The sequence below is a fragment of the Mercenaria mercenaria genome, chromosome 13 (assembly GCF_021730395.1).
Source record: "Mercenaria mercenaria strain notata chromosome 13, MADL_Memer_1, whole genome shotgun sequence".
In the NCBI taxonomy this organism is placed as follows: domain Eukaryota; kingdom Metazoa; phylum Mollusca; class Bivalvia; order Venerida; family Veneridae; genus Mercenaria; species Mercenaria mercenaria.
This window is the reverse complement of record NC_069373.1, coordinates 72509765-72536121: the sequence shown is the minus strand read 5'-3', so window position 1 is coordinate 72536121 and position 26357 is coordinate 72509765. Positions and strand designations below refer to the sequence as shown.

General features: G+C 36.1%; 1 protein-coding gene across 2 annotated transcripts in view; it reads left to right on the top strand.

The window, feature by feature from the left end:
* The window catches only part of LOC123529484 (forkhead box protein J3-like), a 68694-nt gene extending 51520 nt beyond the window's left edge, over positions 1–17174 (top strand). For both annotated transcript variants that reach the window (XM_045309833.2, XM_053522241.1), the window contains exon 2: positions 8601–17174. In XM_045309833.2, coding sequence (XP_045165768.2) covers positions 8603–10111 — 1509 coding nt within the window. In that variant the 5' untranslated portion in view covers positions 8601–8602 and the 3' untranslated portion in view covers positions 10112–17174. The remainder of the gene's footprint in view (positions 1–8600) is intronic.
* The last annotated feature ends 9183 nt before the right edge of the window (positions 17175–26357 follow it).

Genomic DNA, 26357 nt, shown 5'->3' with positions numbered 1-26357 from the left:
CTATTGACTGATTTTATTTCAAATTACCTCCCTTTATTTCAAATTAAAATGGGTATATCTCTGTAACTAATGAAGATACTGATCTGAAATTTCATTTATGTCAACACATTTATTTGGCAGATCCTTCTTTTGTTCACTTACACTAATATTTTTTTAGCTCACCTGTCACAAAGTGACAAGGTGAGCTTTTGTGATCGCGCAGCGTCCGTCGTGCGTGCGTGCGTCAGTCCGTAAACTTTTGCTTGTGACCACTCTAGAGGTCACATTTTTACTGGGATCTTTATGACAGTTGGTCAGAATGTTCATCTTGATGATATCTAGGTCAAGTTTGAAACTGGGTCACGTGCCATCAAAAACTAGGTCAGTAGGTCTAAAAATAGAAAAACCTTGTGACCTCTTTAGAGGCCAAATATTTCACAAGATCTTCATGAAAATTGGTCAGAATGTTCACCTTGATGATATCTAGGTCAAGTTCGAAGCTGGGTCACATGCTGACGAAAACTAGGTCATTAGGTCTAAAAATAGAAAAACCTTGTGACCTCTCTAGAGGCCATAGATTTCACAAGATCTTCATGAAAATTGGTCAGAACTTTCACCTTGATGATATCTAGGTCAAGTTTGAAACTGGGTCATGTGCCATTGAAAAATTAGGTCAGTAGGTCAAAATATAGAAAAACCTTGTGACCTCTCTAAAGGCCATATTTTTCATGGGATCTGTATGAAAGTTGGTCTGAATGTTCATCTTGATGATATCTAGGTCAGGTTTGAAACTGGGTCACATGCAATCAAAAACTAGGTCAGTAGGTCTAAAAATAGAAAAACCTTGTGACCTCTCTAGAGGCCATATATTTCATGAGATCTTCATGAAAATTGGTCAGAATGTTTACCTTGATTATATCTAGATCAGTTTCGAAAGTGGGTCACGTGCCCACAAAAACTAGGTCAGTAGGTCAAATAATAGAAAAACCTTGTGACCTCTCTAGAGGCCAAATTTTTAATGGGATCTGTATGAAAATTGGTCTGAGTGTTCATCTTGATAATATCTAGGTTCAGTTTGAAAGTGGGTCACGTGCCGTCAAAAACTAGGTCAGTAGATCAAATAATAGAAAAACCTTGTGACCTCTCTAAAGGCCATATTTTTCATGGGATCTGTGTGAAAGTTGGTCTGAATGTTCAGCTTGATGATATCTAGGTCAAGTTTGAAACAAGGTCATGTGCGGTCAAAAACTAGGTCAGTAGGTCTAAAAATAGAAAAACCTTGTGACCTCTCTAGAGGCCATACTTGTAAATGGATCTCCATAAAAATTGGTCAGAATGTTCATCTTGATGATATCTAGGTCAAGTTCGAAAGTGGGTCACGTGCTGTCAAAAAGGAGGTCAGTAGGTCAAATAATGAAAAAACATTGTGACCTCTCTAGAGGCCATATTTTTCATGGGATCTGTATGAAAGTTGGTCTGAATGTTCATCTTGATGATATCTAGGTCAGGTTTGAAACTTGGTCAACTGCGGTCAAAAACTAGGTCAGTAGGTCTAAAATTATTAAAATCTTTTGAGCTCTCTAGAGGCCTTATTTTTCAATGGATCTTCATGAAAATTGATCTGAATGTTCACCTTGATGATATCTAGGTCAGTTTCGAAACTGGGTCACGTGCGGTCAAAAACTAGGCCAGTAGGTATAAAAATAGAAAAACCTTGTGACCTCTCTAGAGGCCATATTTTTCATGAGATCTTCATGAAAATTAGTGAGAATGTTCACCTTGATGATATCTAGATAAACTTCAAAACAGGGTCATGTACCTTCGAAAACTAGGTCAATAGGTCATATAATAGAAAAACCTTGTGACCTCTCTAGAGACCATATTTTTCAATGGATCTTCATGAAAATTGGTCAGAATTTTTATCTTGATAATATCTAGGTCAAGTTCAAAACTGGGTCACATGAGCTCAAAAACTAGGTCACTATGTTAAATAATAGAAAAAAGACGACGTCATACTCAAAACTGGGTCATGTTGGAAGAGGTGAGAGATTCAGGATCATCATGGTCCTCTTGTTTAATTACTTCCCTTTTAGGTTACTATAAATAGCTTGTTTTTAGTAACTTTTTTATTACTGACCGTAGGGAAAAAACAAGACCACTTTCCTGTGGTACAACATGGATGGTACCTCAAATTTTTAGGTGTTTTTTGACATATCTGTACCTTGTAAGAATTTTTTTTTCTTTTTGGTTAAATTTCTTCCCTTTGTTGTTACTGTCCTTTGGACTTAGATATTTTTTCTGAGGACCTTCTTGTCCACAAGTGCAATGACAACAGGTGAGCAATATAGGGCCATCATGGCCCTCTTGTTGATTCTTTAATCTCTCTAGCTAGTTCAGGTGATTCTACTATACATGTGAACATGTTAAAGATAGGGTTCAAGTGTATAATTATATATATATATATATATATACAGTCGGCGAACGATAATAAAAATGGCGCGAAAATGTCAGGCGAGTCTAAGACAGTTAATTTAGGTTGGTCAGATGTCACGGTAAATTAGAATTCATATGATACTTGTCAAATAGAAATCAACATTTACTTGAATGACGAAATAGCTCATGTGGCTAAGCATTTTCAAATGCATGCGAAAATACTTAATAGCACGAGTTCGAAACTCCCAGGAGGTTTATTTTCTAGCAAAAGTTTTATGTAGCCCTGCATTATATTTGTTTAATTTCAGTTTGATTCTCGGTTTTGTCTTTTTTCTTTTTATTTTATTACGCTTATTTCTTTTTTTCTATTTTTTTTTTCCTATTTTGTTTTAACTTGTTTTGATATCTATGAAATTTTAATCAGTAAAATTGATTTCATTTCCGGCTTGTCCGCTGTATCTGTTGCAGGGTTATCAGCTGTCTCACTTTTAGAATTTCAGAATAATGAAATCGCTCATCAGAAGCTTTTTTCAATGTTCTCCATTTAGAACTATGAAATGGTATGTTAGTGTATGATGTGGGGGTAATGTACTTACATTCCATCGGTAAAAATTGGACGTTCACAAAGAACCCGTGTATGCTGTATTATCGTATTATTTTTAAAGCCAGATGAAAAACCGGTATTTTATCTATGCTGAAAAAAAAAGGTATCAAAAGTATATACTCATACAAACCATGGTAATCAGAACTCCGGACTCGTTTGAGATACATTCATGTCTAGCGGCCTAAACCCATTTGTCGGCTAATATACAGAAACTATTGTTTCATTCCATTACGCAGATCGTCATGTTTGTGAGAATTACTACATTCCATTACGTCTAATAGCTGTGATTTATACCTAGACATACTGGTGTATAAATAAACTAAAGTCGAATCTGCCGTTTTGTTTAGCCAAATTCACACTAATTATCTATGTTTTGTATCGTACGTGCTACTACTGATGCAAGTCATATTTTGATGGTCTGTTAAGAAAACAAATAATAAAGGTCACACTTTCTCTTAGAAAACAAAACTCCATCTTTTTGTATATCATTTTATATATCATTTATTTTTCAATAAAAAATCCAGTATATATACAGTCGACATTGTATTAAAGACCACCCAAGGGACTGCTAAGAAGTGGTCTCTTTTAATGGAATGGTCTCTTAATGAATTGCAGTCCTATGAAAAGAAAGGTTATTTATAACTGTTAATGTAACTGTATCTATTGTGAACATCCATGTTTAAAAATCTGTTTAAACACCGTGTACACTTTTCCAAGTCCACAAACCGTGAAAATTATGGCGTTTTCCGTATTTTTGTGCAGTATATCAACAAAAGCGACCGTAAATTTTGTCCTGCATCTTAGTCTACATTGGAGCTATTAAACAGCTCCAGCTTCCTCAGATGTGCTGGTTTTCACTATCCAGCATAGAAATAGTTGAGCACGCTGTTTCCTGTGACAGTTCTTGTTGAATTATCTTCATTTTTGAAAACCTTGTCCAGGGCATTACTTGAATACAAATGTACTATGTTAGGTAATGACTTGATACTTAACATATTGTAGAGACCAGCAAGAGGGAGTGCAATGGCAAGAAGAATAAGGAGAGCTATCCTACTCACCACGGCGTCGGCGTCACACCTTGGTTAAGTTTTTCGTACCAGTCCACTTTTTGACAAAGTCTTTTGAGATAAAGCTTCGAAACTTTCAACACTTGTTTACCATCACCATGGCCAGTTGTAGGCAAGAGCAAATAACTCTATCAAGGATTTTGGCTGAATTATGGCCCCTTTTGACTTAGAAATCAGAGTTAAGTTTTTCGTACCAGTTCATATTTTGGCAAAGTCTTTTGAGATAAAGCTTTGAAACTTTCAACACTTGTTTATCATCACCGTTTCTAGTTATAGGCAAGAGTACATAACTCCATCAAGGATTTTGGCTGAATTATGGCCCCTTTTGACTTTGAAATCTTGGTTAAGTTTTTCGTACCAGTTCATATTTTGACAAAGTCTTTTGAGATAAAGCTTTGAAACTTTCAACACTTGTTTACCATCAATATGTCCAGTTATAGGCAAGAGCACATAACTCCATCAAGAATTTTGGCTGAATTATGGCCCTTTTTGACTTAGAAATCTTGGTTAAGTTTTTCGTACCAGTTCATATTTTGGCAAAGTGTTTTGCGATAAAGCTTTGAAACCTTCAACACATGTTTACCATCACTATGACCAGTTATAGGCAAACATACATAAATCCATCAAGGATTTTGGCTGAATTATGGCCCCTTTCTACTTAGAAATCTTGGTTAAGTTTTTCATACCAGTTCATATTTTGTGTAAAGTATTTGACATATGGCTTTGAAACTTTTATCACTTAATTATTATAATAGTCTTTATCTGTAGGAAATAGTACATAACTCTGTCATCTATTTTGGCTGAATTACGGCCCTTTTTGGACTTCGAAATCTGTTCTCTTTTCATACAAGTCCATGTTTTGTCAAAACTACTTGACATATAGCTTTTAAACTTTGAACACTTGTTTATCATTATGATTTCCATCTGTAGGCAAGAGTACATAACTCTGACAACTATTTTGGCTGAATTATGGCCCTTTTTGGACTTTGAAATTGGTTCACACTTGCAATTTAGTGCAAGACTAAAAAAAAGTCTTATTGAAATCCACAAATACTGGAACATTGTTATTCTAATCTATTTTTTTCTTTTGTCTGAATATCTGTGTTAACAGTTTGACCCCATTCTTCAATCAATTCTTCGAATAGTCAAGCGCGCTGTCATCAGACAGCTCTTGTTTAGCTCACCTGTCACAAAGTGACAAGGGGAGCTTTTGTGATCGCGTGGCGTCCATCGTCCGTGCGTCCGTCCGTAAACTTTTGCTTGTGACCACTAGAGGTCACATTTTTCATGGGATCTTTATGAAAGTTGGTCAGAATGTTCATCTTGATGATATCTAGATCAAGTTCGAACTGGGTCAGCTGCATTCACAAACTAGGTCAGTAGGTCTAAAAATAGAAAAACATTGTGACCTCTCTAGAGGCCATACTTTTGAATGGATCTTCATGAAAATTGGTCAGAATGTTCACCTTGATGATATCTAGGCCAAGTTCGAAACTGGGTCATGTGCCGACAAGAACTAGGTCAGTAGGTCAAATAATAAAAAAAACCTTTTGACCTCTCTAGAGGCTATATTTTTCATGGGATCTGTATGAAAGTTGATCTGAATGTTCGTCTTGATGATATCTAGGTGAAGTTTGAAACTGGGTCAGCTCCAGTCAAAAACTAGGTCAGTGACCAATTTTCATGACGATTGATTGAAAAATATGGCCTCTAGAGAGGTCACAAGTTTTTTTAGCTCACATGTGATCGCGCAGCTTCCTTCGTCCGTGCGTAAACTTTTGCTTGTGACCTCTCTAGAGGTCATATTTTTCATGGGATCTTTCTGAAAGTTGGTCAAAATGTTCATCTTGATGATATCTAGGTCAAGTTTGAAACTGGGTCACGTGCGGTCAAGAACTAGGTCAGTAGGTCTAAAAATAGTAAAACCTTGTGACCTCTCTAGAGGCCATATTTTTCACAAGATCTTCATGAATATTGGTCAGAATGTTCACCTTGATGATATCTAGGTCAAGTTCAAAACTGGGTCACGTGCCTTCAAAAACTAGGTCAGTAGGTCAAATAATAGAAAAACCTTGTGACCTCTCTAAAGGCCATATTTTTCATGGGATCTGTATGAAAGTTGGTCTGAATGTTCATCTTGATGATATCTAGGTCAAGTTTGAAACTGGGTCAGCTGCGGTCAAAAACTAGGTCAGTAGGTCTAAAAATAGAAAAACCTTGTGACCTCTCTAAAGGTCATACTTTTGAATGGATCTTCATGAAAATTGGTCAGAATGTTCACCTTGATGATATCTAGGTCAAGTTTGAAATGGGTCACGTGCCATCAATAACTAGGTCAGTAGGTCAAATAATAAAAAAAAAACTTGTGACCTCTAGAGGCCATATTTTTCATGGGATCTGTATGAAGGTTGGTCTGAATGTTCATCTTCATGATATCTAGGCCATGTTCGAAACTGGGTCAACTGTGGTTAAAAACTAGGTCGGTAGGTCTAAAAATAGAAAAACCTTGTGACCTCTCTAGAGGCCATATTTTTCACAAGATCTTCATGAAAATTGGTCAGAATGTTCACCTTGCTGATATCTAGGTCAAGTTCCAGGGGGGGTTTTTTGGCCGTTTTTATAGCCGTTTATAGCCAATTTTGTAATGGAAGTATGTTAAAAAGGTTGTACAAAGTGAAACAAGTGCATGAGAAAGTGCTTAAACACATCCTTACTATATCCTATGTGACTAAACATTTCCCAATTTTGAACATTTACACGTCAAAATTCCCAATTAGGGGTATAGGCTATGTTCCCAAATTATCTAGAAAAAACCCTGAGTTCGAAACTGGGTCATGTGCCGTCAAAAACTAGGTCAGTAGGTCAAATAATAGAAAAACCTTGTGACCTCTCTAGAGGCCATATTTTTCATGGGATCTGTATGAAAGTTGGTCTGAATGTTCATCTAGATGATATCTAGGTCAGTTTCGAAACTGGGTCAGCTGCGGTCAAGAGGCCATATTTTTCATGGGATCTTCATGAAAATTGGTCTGTATGTTCACCTTGATGATAACTCGATAAAATTCAAAAGTGGATCATGTGCGGTCAAAAACAAGGTCAGTAGGTATAAAAATAGAAAAACCTTGCGACCTCTCTAGAGGCCATATTTTTCATGAGATCTTCATGAAAATTGGTGAGAATGTTCACCTTGATGATGTCTAGGTCAAGTTCAAAACTGGGTTACATGCCTTCAAAAACTAGGTCATTAGGTCAGATAATAGAAAAACCTTGTGACCTCGCTAGAGGCCATATTTTTCAATGGATCTTCATGAAAATTGGTCAGAATTTTTATCCTGATGATATCTAGGTCAAGTTCAAAACTGGGTCACATGAGCTCAAAAACTAGGTCACTATGTCAAATAATAGAAAAAAAACAACATCATACTCAGTTCAAAACTGGGTCATTTGGGGACAGGTGAGCGATTCAGGACCATCATGGTCCTCTTGTTTAAAAACCTTGTCTGGGGCATAACTCGAACATTTCTTTCTAGAATACAATTATATATATATATTTGCTTTAAATTCATTTGGTGACCTTAATCAAAGGCAGGCAAGAATACTATCTTGCTATTTTCAGACATTTATATAATACATTAATGACAAATTCTTTGCAGCTGCCTTACTTCATCAAGTATCCGAAGTCTACTGCTTTATTCTGCAAAAAATAAATATGTTTTCAAATAAAATACATGTTCTTCATCTGCTGTATTCCCATCTCACAAGTACATAGGGCTGTCATCGATAGAAATGATATCGATGTATCAACGATATTTTTTTGTCGATCATCAATTCCCATTTTCAAAAATCGATATTTTACAGAGAGTAAAAACTATCAAAAAAAACAAAACACTCAAACCCTCAAAAACAACCAAAGTTCACAAAGTTGTAAATTTGGATAAATGCAAAAGAGGAATAAAGGCAAAATAAAAATGGAAGATGTTATTAATTTTCATTTATTTCTTTTATTTAATAAATACAAATTCAACACAATCAAACAGTAATATGAAAAGTAGGCAGTAACACTAAAGATAGCATTTACAGAAAGGTATATAGTAAGCATATGAACAAATAGGTTGTTAATCTAACTTAATAATCGATATATTGATGTATCGTCGATATTTGTCCTCTGATATATCGGTTTTGTCGATATGCCTAAGACCCAATCAATGACAGCCCTACAAGTACATCTTCTTAACACAACCTCCGTGACTGTTTCCGCCTTATAACTTGACCCAGAACCTTCAAACTTAAAAGCATGATTAGGCTGAGGAAGTAGATAATCCATATTGTTTTTTGGGGGTCTGTAAGCGAAAGGTCAAAGTCACAAGGACTGGAACCTTGAAAATGGTTTCCTCCCCAGTAACTGGAGAACCACTTGACCCAGAACCATCACACAGAATCATACAAAATAAATATATAAATGGTGAATTATCTTCATTGACAAAAGGCTTTTAATAGTACTTATGTTTTCATTTCAGATATGGAAGGTGCTAAAGAGTGGACAGTGTTGAGCCCTTGTGAAAGCCTTCTTCTTCGGGTTAACAACAATAATGCAGACAATGCTTTGGATGACACATTTCCTGACATTAGTGAATTTATATATGAGGGATCAACAGCATCTGCCTATGATCCAGCACTGTCAACAGAACTGTTCACACAGTCTCCATTGATGTTCAATGAACCTCCATCAATGTCATCTTTATCATCTTGGCACAGCATATCTTCTACCACTTCCAGTGACAATGTGGTTTCAAATGTGTCTGAAACAACTCATACTGCATGTGCTTACCAGTTAAATGAGACATCTGAAGGTAAGCAAGAAAGTGTTTCGAAGGAGAAACAGGAGTTGACAGATCTCTTATTACAAATGGATAGTATGCTTGCTCCTGAACAACCGCGCTACATTCAATACCAGTCTACTCCAGCAGAGATCAACCATACAGATCTCTTTTTACATGCGGATAGTATGCTTGATCCTGAACAACCGCGTTACATTCAGTACCAGTCTACTCCAGCAGAAGAGATCAACCATACATTCACTCACCATACAACAGAAACCGAAAGTTCACCAAATTCAAATAGGAAAGAGAAATATCAGAAAATAAACTTGAACTCTCTGTTGAAGCAATCACAAAATGCAAAACGCTCTGCAAATTCAAATGTAAACTCTGCAAACTCAAAAGTAAACAAACCTCAATTGAGCATGCCTCCATATAGCTATGTTGCTATGGTTATCGTCGCCATCTTGACTTCCGAGGAAAAGCAGCTCACCCTTTCAGAAATTCATAAGAAACTAATGGATATGTTTCCATTCTTTAGGGGTGAGTATACAGGCTGGAAGAACAGTATACGTGATGCTCTAAGACAGAGTAAATGTTTCGATAGGGTTGAGAAATGTGATAAAATTTACAGTAGGCCTGTGTTTTTGTGGAAAGTGAATACCAAGTATGTGAGACCTGACATCACATTTAACCGCACCCTTCCTTTAGAAGACTACAAGCTGACACTTCAAGAGGAGCTTGGTCTACCACCATATGACTGTACACCAGAGAATGACACTCTTAACAATAACAACATCACACTTCCAACCAAACCATGCTTACAGACTGAGTCTTTGTCACTTGCAGGTAGTGTGTCTGGTGGCGTACTTAATGTCAGAAATGACTCTATTCCATCACCTCATAGCACAATTTCTGACAGTTTTTTAAGAATTTCTCCCAGTGTTACGGATATTGAGCAGACAACTTATGAAAGTAGAATGCAGCAGGTTGCAATGACTCAGTTTGGTAACCTACCGCAAACTAGTGCTCAGCCTTCGACCTTAGGTTGCCATAATGATATTCTTGCATTGAGACAATGGCTGTTCAGTCAAGCTTCTTACTATAATTGGTTGGCTCTCAGCCTTCCTCTGACGTATAACACAAACAGTTGTGACTTGTTCCCTTCTGCAGCTTTGGATTTGAGGAAACATAAGGTAGAAGAAAAGTGACTTAACTGTCGGAGATCACATAAGAATAGATGAACATATTTTGCTGGGGAAAAAAAAATCGTAATTTGTAGACTTGTGTCAGTAAAAGACGTAAATAGATCTTTTAAGATGTAATTCAGATTCTTCACAATCATATAACTCTTGTGTTATGACAGATAGATGTAGATGTAATTCATATTCTTCATAACTATGTTGATATTCTTGATAGATGCCTCGGCGATATATGACCGGTTAGTGTCAGTTTGCTGTAAAACCCAACTCACTCACTCTTGATAGATGCAGACGTAATTCATATTCTTCACATACCATAACTCTATTGATATCTCTTGATAGATACAGATGTAATTCATATTCTTCACATACCGTAACTATATTGATATCTCTAGATAGGTACAGATGTAATTCATAATCTTCACGTACCGTAACTATATTGATATTCTTGATAGATACAGATGTAATTCATATTCTTCACATACAATAACTCTATTGATACCTCTTGATAGATGCAGATGTAATTCGTATTCTTCACATACAATAACTCTATTGATATCTCTTGATAGATGCAGATGTAATTCATATTCTTCACAAACAATAACTATATTGATATTCTTGATAGATACATATGTAATTCATATTCTTCACATACAATAATTCTATTGATATCTCTTGATAGATGCAGATATAATTCATATTCTTCACATACAATAACTATATTGATATTCTTGATAGATACAGATGTAATTAGTATTCTTCACATACAATAATTATATTGATATTCTTGATAGATGCAGATGTAATTAGTATTCTTCACATACCGTAACTATATTGATATTCTTGATAGATACAGATGTAATTCATATTCTTCACATACAATAACTCTCTTGATAGATGCAGATATAATTCATATTCTTAACATACCATAGTTCTATATCAATTTGTGTAAAGTACATATTCATTGATTAATAAGACCTAAAATAAAATGTTGTTTGTTTCCCCTCCCATTTAACCAGATAAAATGGCATGAACCAAAAATTTTTATTGCAAGATTCAGTGAAAATTATTTTTTCTTTTCAGTTGAATATTTTGAGGTTGTAATTTAAACTTTTGGATAAAAACAGACAGAAATTGTACTGGAATCAAATTCATTTAGGTGCATGTCATTTAGTGTCAAAAGTGTTAAATATTTCTTGAAGTGCCAATTATTGTCTGTGGCCCTGTTTGTTTGAAATACTTTCTGATGTCAGGTTGTTTTATATCGTTTTAAACGGCTTGTTGGGGAAAAGGAAGAAAAATGCTGAAAAGAACATAGTTACAGTGTCAGTTTCAGTCAAATATACAAACTTGATTGAAATAATTGAGGGTTGAGAAATTATGAGTAAAAAGCCAATTAGAATATTTTTGTAACATTCAAAATATAAAATAATAATGCAAAATCTTCTTCTTGAAAATCTTTGGACAGATTTACATCAAACTTTACAGGAATTATCCTTGGGTGGCCCCCTTTCAAAATTGTTAAAAAAATTGAATTTCACATAGAACTCTGGTTGCCAAGGAAAAACTTTAAAAATCTACTTGTCCAAGAGTGCATGGCATAGAGCCTTGATATTTGGCATGTGACATCATCTAATGGTCCTGTATGAAAATGGTCCAAATATTCCCCTTGGGTGAAAAGAAGTTCAACCCTTGGGGTCCAAAGTTTTACATAGACTTATGTAGGAAAAAACTTCAAAAAATCTTCTTATCCAAAACTGTAAGGCAAGGCATGTTTGGCATGTGACATCATCTAATGGTCCTCTATAAAAAATTGTTCAAAGTATGCCCCTGGGGTGAAAAGAGGCGTCACCCCAGGGGTCCCAAGTTTCACAAAGACATATAGGAAAAAACTTTAAAAATCTTGTCATAAACCATATTAAGACCTAGGCCTTTGATATTTGGTATGTGGTATTTCCCTGTGGTCCTCTACCAAGATTGTTCAAAATGTTACCCTGAGGGTTCCAAGTTTTACATAGACTTACACAGGAAGAAACTTTAGAAATCTTTTTGCCTGAAACTGCAAGACCTAGGCTTTTGATATTTGTTATGTTGCATTGCCTAGTGGTTCTCTACCAAGATTATTCAAATTATACCCCTGGGTGAAAAGAGGCCCTGCCCTGGGAGTCCCAAGTTTTACATAGACTTATATAGGAAAAATCTTTAAAAATCTTCTTGACTGAAAGTTTAAGGCCTAGGCCTTTGATATTTTACAAGATTTTCAAACTATGCCCATGGAAAGAAGCCCCACCCCAGGGGTCACTGGTTATATGAGTTATATAGGAAAAAATATTTCAGATATTATCAGATCATATTTCCTAGACTGTTTAATTATAATTACCTGATGAGCCAAGTGATTAGAAAATAACTGTAACATGGAGATTGTTCATTGTATGTTTATTATTTATTTTTATACAAAATTTGTAATTACTCCCCTTTAATATGAAAGTATTCAGAATGTGGACTATTTCTTTTTTATTTCAATATAATGTCAAGTTTTATGTTTGAATTTGATAGAAATTGAGGTAATAATAATTTAACAAACTTTCTATGAATTCCAGCTTGACATATATTAATTTATTTTGTCGGTGTAAATCTTTGACAAATTTTATACAGCAGTTATAAAATTCATTCTATAAATTATGCAAAGTATGCTTATTAAATTTATACAATCTTAATGTTCTTGGTTAGAGCAAATTTGTTACTTGATCAAGACCTGAATAACAACATTTAAAGATAAGTTCAGAGTTTAGCAAAATATTTTGAAACTTCAAAGTTCTTTCACCAACATTGGAGTTCTTTAGAAAGAGTATGAATGGAATTGTCAAAAAGAGAAATTAAGCAAATACCAAAGTCAAAATGTAGACAAAATATAATCATAATTTTTGTCAAAACATGCCATTATTTGCATAGTAATATTACTTAAAATATAATATTTTGAATAGAATTTTTCTACCTACCTACCTGCCCAACCCAACCCTTATTGGAATGGGTCACCAAAGGGGAAACAAAGATATTTTTAAGGCTGGCCTAGTCCACAGTTCCTGTAATGATTTTACTATTTCCTTGAAACTTGAAGTAAACTTGATGGAAACTCACCGTTTAACATAACTGGATATGCTTATCATTTATAAGTTACGTACAAAACCATTTTATAGGAACGAGTATGTTGTTTAGCTTGACTATATGAAGTATATGGAGAGCTATCCTACTCAACCCGGTGTCGGCATCCTTCCACATCCCCACCTTGGTTAAAGTTTTTTTACACTTTCTTTTTAGCTCACCTGAGCACGAAGTGCTCAAAGGTGAGCTTTAGTGATTGCCCGTTGTCCGTCGTCGTCCATCCATCGTCAACAATTTGACTGTTAACACTCTAGAGGTCACATTTTTGGCCCAATCTTAATGAAACTTGGTCAGAATGTTATCTTCGTAAAATCTTGGATGAGTTCGATATTGGGTCATCTGGGCTCAAAAACTAGGTCACCAGGTCAGATCAAAGGAAAAGCTTGTTAACACTCTGGAGGTCACATTTTTGGCCCATTCTTAATGAAACTTGGTCAGAATGTTACCCTTGATAAAATCTTGGACGAGTTTATATTGGGTCATCTGGGCTCAAAAACTAGGTCACCAGGTCAGATCAAAGGAAAAGCTTGTTAACACTCTGGAGGTCATAATTTTGGCCTAATCTTAATGAAACTTGATCAGAGTGTTATCCTCAATAAAATCTTGGAAGAGTTCGATATTGGGTCATCTGGGGTTAAAAACTAGGCCACCAGGTCAAATCAAAGGAAAAGCTTGTTAACACTGTAGAGGCCGCATTTATGAGTGTATCTTCATGAAACTCGGTCAGAATGTTAATATTGATGATCTTAAGTCCAGTTTGAATCTGGGTCATGTAGCCTAGGATCAAAAACTAGGTCACCAGGTCAAATCAAAGGAAAAGCTAATTTACACTGTATAGGCCACATTTACGACCATATCTTAATGAAACTTTGTCAAAATGTTAATCTTGATGATCTATAGCTCAAGTTCAAATCTGGATTAGGTGGGTTAAAAAACTAGGTCACCAGTTCAAATCAAAGGAAAAGCTTGTTAACACTCTAGAGGCCATATTTATGACTGTATCTTCATAAAACTTGGTCAGAATGTTAAACTTGATGATCTGTAGGACAGGTTTGAATCTGGGTCATGTTGGGTCAAAAACTAGGTCACCAGGTCAAATCAAAGGAAAAGCTAGTTAACACTTTAGAGGCCACATTTATGACCATATCTTAATGAAACTTGGTTAGAATGTTAATCTTGATGATCTTTAGATCAAGTTTAAATCCGGGTCAGGTGGGGTCAAAAACTAGGTCACTAGGTCATATCAAAGGAAAAGCTTGTTAACACTAGAGGCCACATTTATGACTGTATCTTCATGAAACCTAGTCAGAATGTTAAACTTGATCATCTTTAGGTCAAATATGAATCTGGGTCATGTCGGGTTAAAATTAGGTCATGGGGTCAAATCAAAGGAATAGCTAGTTAACACTTAAGAGGCCACATTTATGACCATATCTTAATGAAAGTTGGTCAGAATGTTTATCTTGATGATCTCAAGGTAAACTAAGGTCAAGTGAGCGATACAGGGCCCTCATGGCCCTCTTGTTTTTCTCCTTATCTCAGTAATTACTTGATGGATTTGTTTCAAACTTAAAATAGTTATTTCTCATTATCACCCACATCATATGGCACAAGGGCGATAACACTGACACCAAAATTTCTTGAATTGTCTCCCCTTTTTACTTAGAATTTCAGGTTAAAAGTTTAGATGCACTTACTTTCTGTCTTCATTTTTACTAAAAGGATTTGATTCAAACTGAAAGTAGTTGTTCCACATCATTTCCAACATGATATGACACAAGAGCCATAACTCTTGCACCAATATTTGATTAATTATCTCCCCTTTTTACTTAGAATTTCAGGTTTAAAGTTTTGGTGCACTTTCCCTCTATCTCAGTTACTACTAAATGGATTTGATTCAAACTTAAAATAATTGTTCCACCTTATCACCCACACCATAAGACACAAGGTGCATAACTCTGGCACCAACTTTTCATGAATTATGTCCCCATTTACTTAGAGTTTAAGGTTAATTTTGATGCATTTTCACAATATTTTAGTAATTACTAAATGGATTTGATTCAAACTTGAAGTAGTTGTTCCACATCATCACCCACATTATATGACACAAGATGTATATCTCTTGCACCAATATTTTATGAATTATGCCCCCTTTTTGCTTAGAATTATACTTACATAGTATATTGATACATTTTATTTTTGTCTTTCTTATAACTTAATATTTTTGACACAGACTCCAGCTATTGTACAATATCTTCATCCACCATTGAAGTCGTTAAACACTTCAGTGACAGCTCTAGCTTCCACAGATGTGCCCAGTTTCACTGTCCAGCATCGGAATAGTCAAGCGTGCTGTCTCCTGTGACAGCTCTTATTGTTGTTTTCTGTTGTTGATTATAACGTTTTACAGAAGCACCATTTGGATGTTATGTTAAGACACATTTTTCAGTATTGAAATTTTTGGAACAGTTCATAATTATACTTGTTAATTTTTTTGAGCTTAAGATTTCTGGGTTCCCAGTTCAGTTAATCATTCTCAGTTTTGTTTTTGTTTTGATTTATTTGGAATTGTTAAATAAGAATTTGTTTATCTCACAGATTTAGTTAGAAATTTAGTTAAATCTCACGCAGACAAATAATTTTGTTACTATATTCAAACTTAAGGTATATAGTTCTGCACGTTTGGATCGAAATCTTTTCTACAATGTAGAATTTGATTAAACTCTGATTTTTCAAAACTTCGGAATATATTAAGAAAATTCAGCAAATAAAAAAGATATGGTCGTGTGCTTGATTTTTAGCTCACCTGTCACAAAGTGACAAGGTGAGCTTTTTTGATGGCGTGGCGTCTGTCGTCCGTGCGTCCGTAAACTTTTGCTTGTGACCACTCTAGAGGTCACATTTTTTGTGGGATCTTTATGAAAATTGGTCAGAATGTTCATCTTGATAATATCTAGGTCAGGTTCGAAACTGGGTCACGTGCCTTTAAAAACTAGGTCAGTAGGTCTAAAAATAGAAAAACCTTGTGACCTCTCTAGAGGCCATATATTTCACAAGATCTTCATGAAAATTGGTCAGAATGTTCACCTGGATGATATCTAGGTCAAGTTCGAAACTGGGTCACGTGCCATCAAAAACTAGGTCAGTAGGTCTTAAAATAGAAAAACCTTGGGACCTCTCTAGAGGCCATATATTTCACAAGATCTCTTTAAAATTGGTCAGAACGTTCACCTTGATGATATCTAGGTCAAGTTCAAAACTGGGTCATGTGCCTACAAAAACTAGGTCAGTAGGTCAAATAATAGAAAAACCTTGTGACCTCTCTAAAGGCCATATTTTTCATGGGATCTGTATGAAAGTTGGTCTGAATGTTCATCTTGATGATATCTATGTCAAGTTTGAAACTGGGTCATGTGCCATCAAAAACTAGGTCAGTAGGTCTAAATATAGAAAAACCTTGTGACCTCTCTAGAGGCCATATATTTCATGAGATCTTCATGAAAATTGGTCAGAATGTTCACCTTGATGATATCTAGGTCAAGTTTGAAAGTGGGTCACGTGCCTTCAAAAACTAGGTCAATAGGTCAAATAATAGAAAAACCTTGTGACCCCTCTAAAGGCCATATTTTTCATGGGATCTGTATGAAAGTTGGTCTGAATGTTCAGCTTGATGATATCTAGGTCAAGTTTGAAACTGGGTCACGTGCGGTCAAAAACTAGGTCAGTAGGTCTAAAAATAGAAAAACCTTGTGACCTCTCTAGAGGCCATATTTTTGATGGGATCTGTATGAAAGTTGGTCTGAATGTTCATATTGATGATATCTAGGTCAGGTTCGAAAGTGGGTCACATGCCTCAAAAACTAGGTCAGTAGGTCAAATAATAAAAAAACCTTGTGACCTCTCTAAAGGCCATATTATAATGTTCAGTGGAATCTCGCTTAGTGAATCTGCTAAAGATGTTGGGTCTCCAAGGCTTTCATATCTATGAATTGGATGCATATACTAGGTCAGGTATGGTGCCTCAAAACACAGGGTCAAATCGCTCCCGCGGAGCGTTCATAAAACAAGGTAAAAGTTTAGGTTTAAAAATAGAAAAACCTTGTGACCTCTCTAGAGGCCATACTTGTGAATGGATCTCCGTAACAAGAGGGCCATGATGGCCCTATATCGCTCACCTGTTTAACATGGCCTCAGAATCATTAAGATGAACATTCTGACCAAGTTTCATGGAGACAGGGTCATAAATGTGGCCTCTACAATGTTAACAAGCTTTTTCTTTGACCATATGCAATTATTCTGTGAAATCTGAGGCTTGTACACCTAAGTGTTCTTCAGTTATCAATTGGACCCCGCAAAAAATTGAGGTTATTTACTGGACACAGGCAATCATCCTACAAAGTTTGACCACTGTAGGCCTAAGCATTCTCTAGTTATAGAGCAGAAACCAAACTGACATGAGCAAAACAGTATCTCTTATTGGAAAGGGGGAGGGAGGATAAAAATTCTTTTACAGCTGACTATTGATGGACATTGTAAGCCTTTCCCCTCTTCTATGCCTGTGAAGGGCTGTAATATATTTCTAGTACAAGCATTTCTGTTATTAATTGGTGTAACCTAGAAAAATAACAAACTCCTTATTTCTTTTAATAGATTTAATAGATTGTTGAAAATAATGTTGATAATGTAACATGAAAGTATTTACATCAGTAGTGATTTTTTTTTTTAAGAAACACTAGTCTTGTATCATGTAATTCTGACGAACACTAAACAACATGTCAAAATCATTACAGATAACTATAAATTCACTGTTTATGTACAATGCATTAGTATTTAAATACGAAACATACTGAAAAACGCATCATGTCAAACGCAAAAGTTATGTTTTAAAATTTATCTGCATAAATCATTGTTCTTTTGATTGGTTTAGAAAATTCAAAATGTTGGTTACATAATATTAAATCATGTTCACTGTTTTGTTTTTGTTGTGTTTAGTGTCACATAGACACAAACTCTGTCATCATATTGGCTCTTAGCTTTCAAATATTTTTCATAGTTGTACTGTAACATCTGTCGTTTTTCAGGCCAGCATTTTTAGCTCGACTATTCGAAGAATAAGTAGAGCTATCCTACTCACCACGGCGTCGGCGTCACACCTTGGTTAAGTTTTTCGTACCAGTCCACTTTTTGACAAAGTCTTTTGAGATAAAGCTTCGAAACTTTCAACACTTGTTTACCATCACCATGGCCAGTTGTAGGCAAGAACACATAACTCTATCAAGGATTTTGGCTGAATTATGGCCACTTTTGACTTAGAAATCAGAGTTAAGTTTTTCGTACCAGTTCATATTTTGGCAAAGTCTTTAGAGATAAAGCTTTGAAACTTTCAACACTTGTTTAGCATCACCGTGTCTAGTTATAGGCAAGAGTACACAACTCCATCAAGGATTTTGGCTGAATTATGGCCCCTTTTGATTTTGAAATCTTGGTTAAGTTTTTCGTACCAGTTCATATTTTGACAAAGTCTTTTGAGATAAAGCTTTGAAACTTTCAACACTTGTTTACCATCACCATGTCCAGTTATAGGCAAGAGCACATAACTCCATCAAGATTTTGGCTGAATTATTGCCCTTTTTGACTTAGACAATCTTGGTAAGTTTTTCGTACAGTTAAAGAGATAAAGCTTGAAACTTTCCACACATTGTTACTATCACCATGACCTTATAGGCAATGTAATAATCCATAAAGGATTTATGGCTTGAATCATGGCCCCTTCTTCTACTTAGAAATCTGGTAAGTTATTTCTAGTACAGTCATTTTGTTATAATGTTTGAATAGAAATTAACAACTTTATTTCTTTTAGATTTAATAGACTGTTAAAATATTGTAGTAAAGAAAGTATTTACTCTATGATTTTTTTTTTTAGCCTTTTGTATCTGTTTTTTGGAAAAAAAATGATGATTAGTACTGTATTCACTTGGGTTTGTCTGCGTGTCGGTTATCGCGTCGGCTCTCGTCAACGTTATGTTTAAAGTTTATTGATTTGGTTCTTGCTTTTTAGATTCAAATATTTCATAATATAAAATTGCTTTTGAATTTGGATTTTGTTCACCATATAAGCAACCCTGTATATATTGGCTCTAAGCTAAAACATATACTCATCTGCTTTTTGGCAAGCATTTATGGCCCCTATTTAAGAATTAAATATATCACCATTCCTATGGTTAAGTTTTATGTTAGCGTCCACTTTTTCCCAAAGTCTGTAGATTAGCTTCGAAACTTTGAAACTTGTTACCATCACAGTGGACCCGTGTACGCAAGAAACATAACTCTATCATAGCATTTTGCGAATTATGGCCACTTTTGGACTTAGAAAATCGGGTTATTTTGTTAAGTTTATTTTGGTCAAAGTCTTTTAACATAAAGCTTTGAAACTTCAACACTTGTTACCATTAACCGTGCCTAGTACAGCAAGAGACATAACTCCATCTGCTTTTGAAATTTATGGCCCCTTTTGGATTTAGAAAATTTGAATTTTTGTTAAGTTTTATTTTGACAAATTTTTTGTAATATAAGCTTTGCTTTGAAACTTGCAACACTTCTTTACCATCACTGTCCAGTTACGGGCAAGAGCACATAACTCCATCAAAATTTTGGCTGAATTATTGCCCTTTTGACTTAGAAATTTTTCTTGGTTATAGTTTATTCCTTACTCATAAAAAAGATATTGCTTTGAAAACTTGCAACATTTTTACTCATCATACAGTTAGGCAATGTACAACCCATCAAGGATTTGCTGATCATGGCTTTTTTGAAGAATCGTTGGTTAAGTTTTTTAAGAATTTGGTAAATAGGGGTTTGGACATATCTTTAAACTTTTATCACTTACAGAAAAAATCTGTGGAAGAGTCAGCACCCTCTATTTGGCTGAATTTCCCTTTTTGGACTTTGATATCTGTTCTGTTTCCATCATTCAAGTCTATGTTTTGTCAAAACTATTTGACATATAGCTTTTAAGCTTTGAACACTTGTTTATCATTATGATTTCCATCTGTAGGCAAGAGTACATAACTCTGACAACTATTTTGGCTGAATTATGGCACTTTTTGGACTTTGAAATTAGTTCACACATTGCCATTTAGTGCAAGACTTATTGAAATCCACAAATACTGGAACATTGCCTAATCTATTTTTTTCTTTTGTCTGAATACCTATGTTAATATTTTGATCCCGTTATTCAATCAATTATCGAATAGTCGAGTGCGCTGTCATCAGACAGCTCTTGTTAATCCCCAGCCATGGCGGAGGGATTATAGGAATGGTCTGCGTCCGTCCGTCCTTCTGTCTGTCCTTCCGTCCGTAACACTTTCATGTCCGCTCCATATCTCCTAAACCCCTTGAAGGATTTTCATCAAACTTTGGTCAAATGATCACCTCATCAAGACGATGTGCAGAACCCAAGATCCCCGCCTGGCGGGTTTAATGGTCAAGCGTCAGTCTTTGTCTGTCCTGCCATTTCATGTCCGCTCATATCTCCTAAACCCCTGAAGGATTTTATAAACTTGGGTCAAATGATCACCTCATCAAGACGATGTGCAGAACCCATGAGTCAGCCATGTCGTTAAGGTCAAGGTCCCCCAAAGCTTTGACCCTGCCATTTTGTATCCGCTCTATATCTTCTAAACCCCTAGAAGGAATTTTATAAAACTTGGGTCAAATGATCACCTCATCAAGACGATGTGCAGAACCCATGAGTCAGTCATGCCAGGCTCAAGGTCAAGGTCACAACTCTGGGTAAAGGTTTGAGCCTTCCATTTTGTGTCCGCTTATATCTCCTTAAACCCCTTGAAGGATTTTATAAAACTTGGGTCAAACGATCACCTCATCAAGCGATATGCAGTACCATGAGTCAGTCATGTCGGCTCAAGGTCAAGGTCACAACTGAGGGTAAAGGTTTGAGCCTTCCATTTTGTGTCCGCTCTATATCTCCTAAACCCCTTGAAGGATTTTCATCAAACTTGGGTCAAACGATCACCTCTTCATGGCGATGTGCAGAACTTATGAGTCAGCCATGCCAGCTCAAGGTCAAGGTCACAACTAAGGGTAGAAGGTTTGAGCTTTCCATTTGGTGTCCACTCTGTATCTCCTAAACCCCTTGAAGGATTTTCATCAAACTTGGGTCAAATGATCACCTCATCAAGAACTCATGAGTCAGCCATGTCAACTCAAGGTCAAGGTCACAACTGAAGGTCAAAGGTTTCAGCTCTGTATCTCCTAAACCCCTTGAAGGATTTTCATGAAACTTGGGTCAAATGATCACCTCATCAAGACGTTGTGCAGAATTTATGAGTCAGCCATGTCAGTTCAAGGTCAAGGTCACAGCTAAAATCAAAGGTTTACCCTTTCACTATCCACGGCAGTGGCGGGGGATTTAGCTGTCGTTCAGACTGCCTTGTTTTATTTACTTGTTTACGGGAGATTTTTCAAAAAGTTTGGGTCGGTGGGGACAAATAAAAATAAAAATAAAAATCCCAATTTTGAGCAGTCGACCAAATAAATAAAAATAAAACGTCCAAAAGGATGCAATTTTTTTATTTTTTGTACACCCCAGAAAACAAATGCTTGCAAGCTTAAATTGCATACACACTCACAAATGACCTATTCTGAACTGGTTTATATCTCATCATCTCGGTATACTGTTGTTTTGTTTATGTTTAGCTTGTATGAATAATGCAATTTTCAAAGTCACCAAAGATATGTATTATTTGTGTTTTTAGCTCACCTGTCACATAGTGACAAAGTGAGCTTTTATGATCACCCTTCGTCCGTCGTCTGTGCGTCCGTCAGTCTGTCAACAATTTCTTGTCTGCACGATAGAGGTTTCATTTATGATTTTATTATGCCCCCCCTTCAAAAAAGGAGGGGTATATTGTTAGCTCACCTGAGCAATGCTCAGGTGAGTTTTTCTGATCACTCGATGTCCGGCGTCTGGCGTCTGTTGTCTGTCAACTTTTAGCTTGTGTATGCGATAGAGGCTGTATTTTTCAATTAATCTTCATGAATATTGGTCAGAATGATAAACTTGATGAAATCTAGGCCGAGTTCGAAAATGGGTCATCTTGGGTCAAAAACTAGGTCACTAGGTCAAATCAAAGAAAAACCTTGTGCATGCGAAAGAGGCTGTATTTTTCAATTAATCTTCATGAATATTGGTCAGAATGATAACCTTGATGAAATCTAGGCCGAGTTTGAAACTGGATCATCTCGGGTCAAAAACTAGGTCACTAGGTCAAATCAAAGAAAAACCTTGTGTATGCGATAGAGGCTGTTTTTTTCAATTGATCTTCATGAATATTGGTCAGAATGATTGCTTTGATGAAATCTAGGCCGAGTTCGAAAATGGGTTATCTCGGGTCAAAAACTAGGTCACTAGGTCAAATCAAAGATAAACCTTGTGTATGAGATTGAGGCTGTATTTTTCATGAATATTGGTCAGAATGATAACCTTGATGAAATCTAGGCCGAGTTCGAAAATGGGTCATCTCGGGTCAAAAACTAGGTCACTAGGTCAAATCAAAGAAAAACCTTGTGTATACGATAGAGGCTGTATTTTTCAATTGATCTTCATGAGTATTGGTCAGAATGATTGCCTTGATAAAATCTAGGCCGAGTTCGAAAATGGGTCATCTCGGGTCAAAAACTAGGTCACTAGGTGAAATCAAAGAAAAACCTTGTGTATGCGATAGAGGCGGTATTTTTCAATTGATCTTCATGAATTTTGGTCAGAATGATTACCTTGATGAAATTCAGGCCGAGTTTGAAAATGGGTCATCTGTAGTCAAAGACTAGGTCACTAGGTCAAATCAAGTAGAAACCTTGTGTATGCGATAGAGGCTGTATTTTTCAATTGATCTTCATGAATTTTGGTCAGAATGATTACCTTGATGAAATTTAGACCAAGATCGAAAATGGGTCATCTGGGATCAAAAACTAGGTCACTAGGTCAAATCAAGGAAAAACCTTGTGTATGCAATTGAGGCTGTATTTTTCAACTGATCTTCATGAAATTTAGCCAGAATGATTACCTTGATAAAATCTAGGCCGAGTCCGAAAATGGCTCATCTGGGGTCAAAAACTATGTCACTAGGTCAAATCGAAGAAAAACATTGTGTATGCAATAGCGGATGTATTTTTTAATTGATCTTCATGTAATTTGGTCAGAGTGATTGCCTTGATGAAATCTAGGTCGAGTTAGAATATGGGTTATCTGAGGTCAAAAACTAGGTCACTAGGTCAAATTAAAGAAAAATTTTGTGTATGCGGTAGAGACGGTTTTTTTCAATTGATTTTTATGAAATTTGGTCAGAATGATTGCCTTAATGAAATCTAGGTCGAATTTGAATATAGGTCATCTGAGGTCAAAAACTAGGTCACTTGGTCAAATCAAAGAAAAAACTTGTGTATGTGATAGAGGCTGTATTTTTCAATTGATCTTCATGAATTTTGGTCAGAATGATTGCCTTGATAAAATCTAGGTCGAGTTTAAACACGTGTCATCTAGGGCCAAAAACTAGGTCATATCTAAGAAAATGCTTGTTTTATCGCAAGAGACCAATTTTTTGGTCCAATCTTAATGAAAATTGGTCAGAATATTTGTTTCCATGAAATCACTAGGTCAAACATGTTTTACACTGTTATGGTGTGTTTCTTAGGTGAGCAACCTTGGGCCATCTTAACCCTCTTGTTTTGCAGATGTCGGTCGGTCGGTTGGAATGTAGACCAATCCGTTTCCGGATGATAACTCAAGAACACTTGGGCCTAGGATTATGAAAGACGATAGGGAGGTTGGTCATCACCAGCAGATGACCCCTATTGATTTTGAGGTCTGTATTTCAAAGGTCAAGGTCAGAGTGACCCTGAATAGTAAAACAGTTTCCAGGTGATAACTAAAGAACGCTTGGGCCTAGGATCATGAAACTTGATAGAGAGGTTGATCATGACCAGCAGATGACCCCTATTGATTTTGAGGTCAGTATGTTAAAGGTCAAGGTCACAGTGACCCTGAACAGTAAAACAGTTTCCGGATGATAACTAAAGAACGCTTAGGCCTAGGATCACGAAAGTTGATAGGGAGGTTGGTCATGACCAGCAGATGACCCCTGTTGATTTTGAGATCAGTTTGTCAAGGGTCAAGGTCACAGTGACCAGGAACACTAAAATGGTTTCTGGGCAATAACTCAAGAACGCTTGGGTCTAGTGTCAGGAAAATTGATAGTTAGGTTGGCCATGACCCGTATTGATTTTGAGGTCATTGGGTCAAAGGTCAAGGTCACATTGGCCAGGAACAGTTAAACGGTTTCTGATTTTCTTGTGCAAAACCATAGGGCCTAGGGCTTTGATATTTGGTATGTAGCAAAATCTAGTGGTCCTCTACCAAGATTGTTCAGATTATTTCCCTGGGGTCAAATATGGCCCCACCCCGGGGGTCACGTAGTTTATATAGACTTGTATAGGAAAAAGCTTTGAATTTGAAAAACCTCTTGTCCAAAACCACAGGGCCTAGGGCTTTGATATTTTGTATATGATATCATCTAGTGGTCCTCTACTAATTAAGATTGTTCAAATTATTCCCCTAGGGTCAAATATGGCTCTGCCCTGGGGGTCACATGGTTTACATAGACTTGTATAGGGAAAATCTTCTTCTCCAAACCACAAAGACTATGGCTTTGATATTTTGTAATGTAGCATCATCTAGTGGTTCTCTGCCAAGTTTATTCAAATTATCCCTCTAGGGTCAAATATGGCCCCGCCCCAGGAGTCATATGGTTCATATAGACTTATATAGGGAAAAACTTAGAATCTTCATGTCCATAACTTACATCATTCAAATTTGGACCACATGTATAATTTTGAGTGGCAAGATGAACCTTGACATGAGTTGACCTTGATCTTGACCTAGTGACCTACTTTCACATTTCTGTAGCTACAGCCTTCAAATTTGGACCACATGGATAGGTTTGTGTACCGAAAAAAACTTTGACCTTGTTATTGATCTAGTGACCTACTTTCACATTTTTGAAGGTACAGGCTTCAAATTTGGACCACATGCATAGTTTTTGACCTAGTGACCTACTTTCACCTTTCTCGAGCTACAGCCTTCAAATTTGAACCACAAGCATGGTTTTGTATACTGAAATGAACTTTGATCTTGAGATTGACCTAGTGACCTACTTTCACATTTCTGAAGCTACAGGCTTCAGATTTGGACCGCATGCATATTTTTGTGTTCTGAATTGAAATTTGACATTGCTTTTTACCTATTACCTACTTTCACATTTCTCAAGCTAAAGCCTCCAAATTTGAAGCACATGCATAGTTCTGTCTACCAAAATGAACTTTGACCTTGAAATTGATTTAGTGACCTGCTTTCACATTTCTCAAGCCACAGCTTTCAAATTTGGACCACATACGCATTGTTTTGTACCGAAATGAAATTTGACCTTGATTTTGACCTTGAGCCAGTCTTGAAATTTGGAACATTCAAAAATGGCTCATTGGATGGCGCCAAGATCACTTTGTAATCTCTTGTTAGGTTAATAGGTTAAAGGTCAAGGTCAGTTTAAACCAGAATGGTAGAACTTTTGTTTACAGTGAGCATATAATTTCTGTTCCTTGTGCAATTACTGAATGCATCAAGGGGGGCATTTCGTGTTTGACGAGCTCTTGTTTAAATCAAACTTGCACACAACTTGTATCACCATAAGATCTTGGTTCTTTCTTGAACCGGCCAGATCCCATTATGGATTCCAGAGTTATGGCCCCTGAAAGGGTCAAAATTAGCTATTTTGACCTTGTTTGCACAATAGCAGCTTCATTTATGATTTGATTTTAACCAAACTTGCACAAAACTTGTATCACCACAAGATCTTGGTTCCTTTTTTGAACTGGCCAGATTCCTTCATGGGTTCCAGAGTTATGGCCCCTGAAAGGTCCAAAATTGGCTATTTTGGCTTTTGCAGCCATATAGAGACTTCATTTATGGTTTTATTTGATACAAACTTCCAAAATATCTTCAACAACAATAAATCTTGGATTT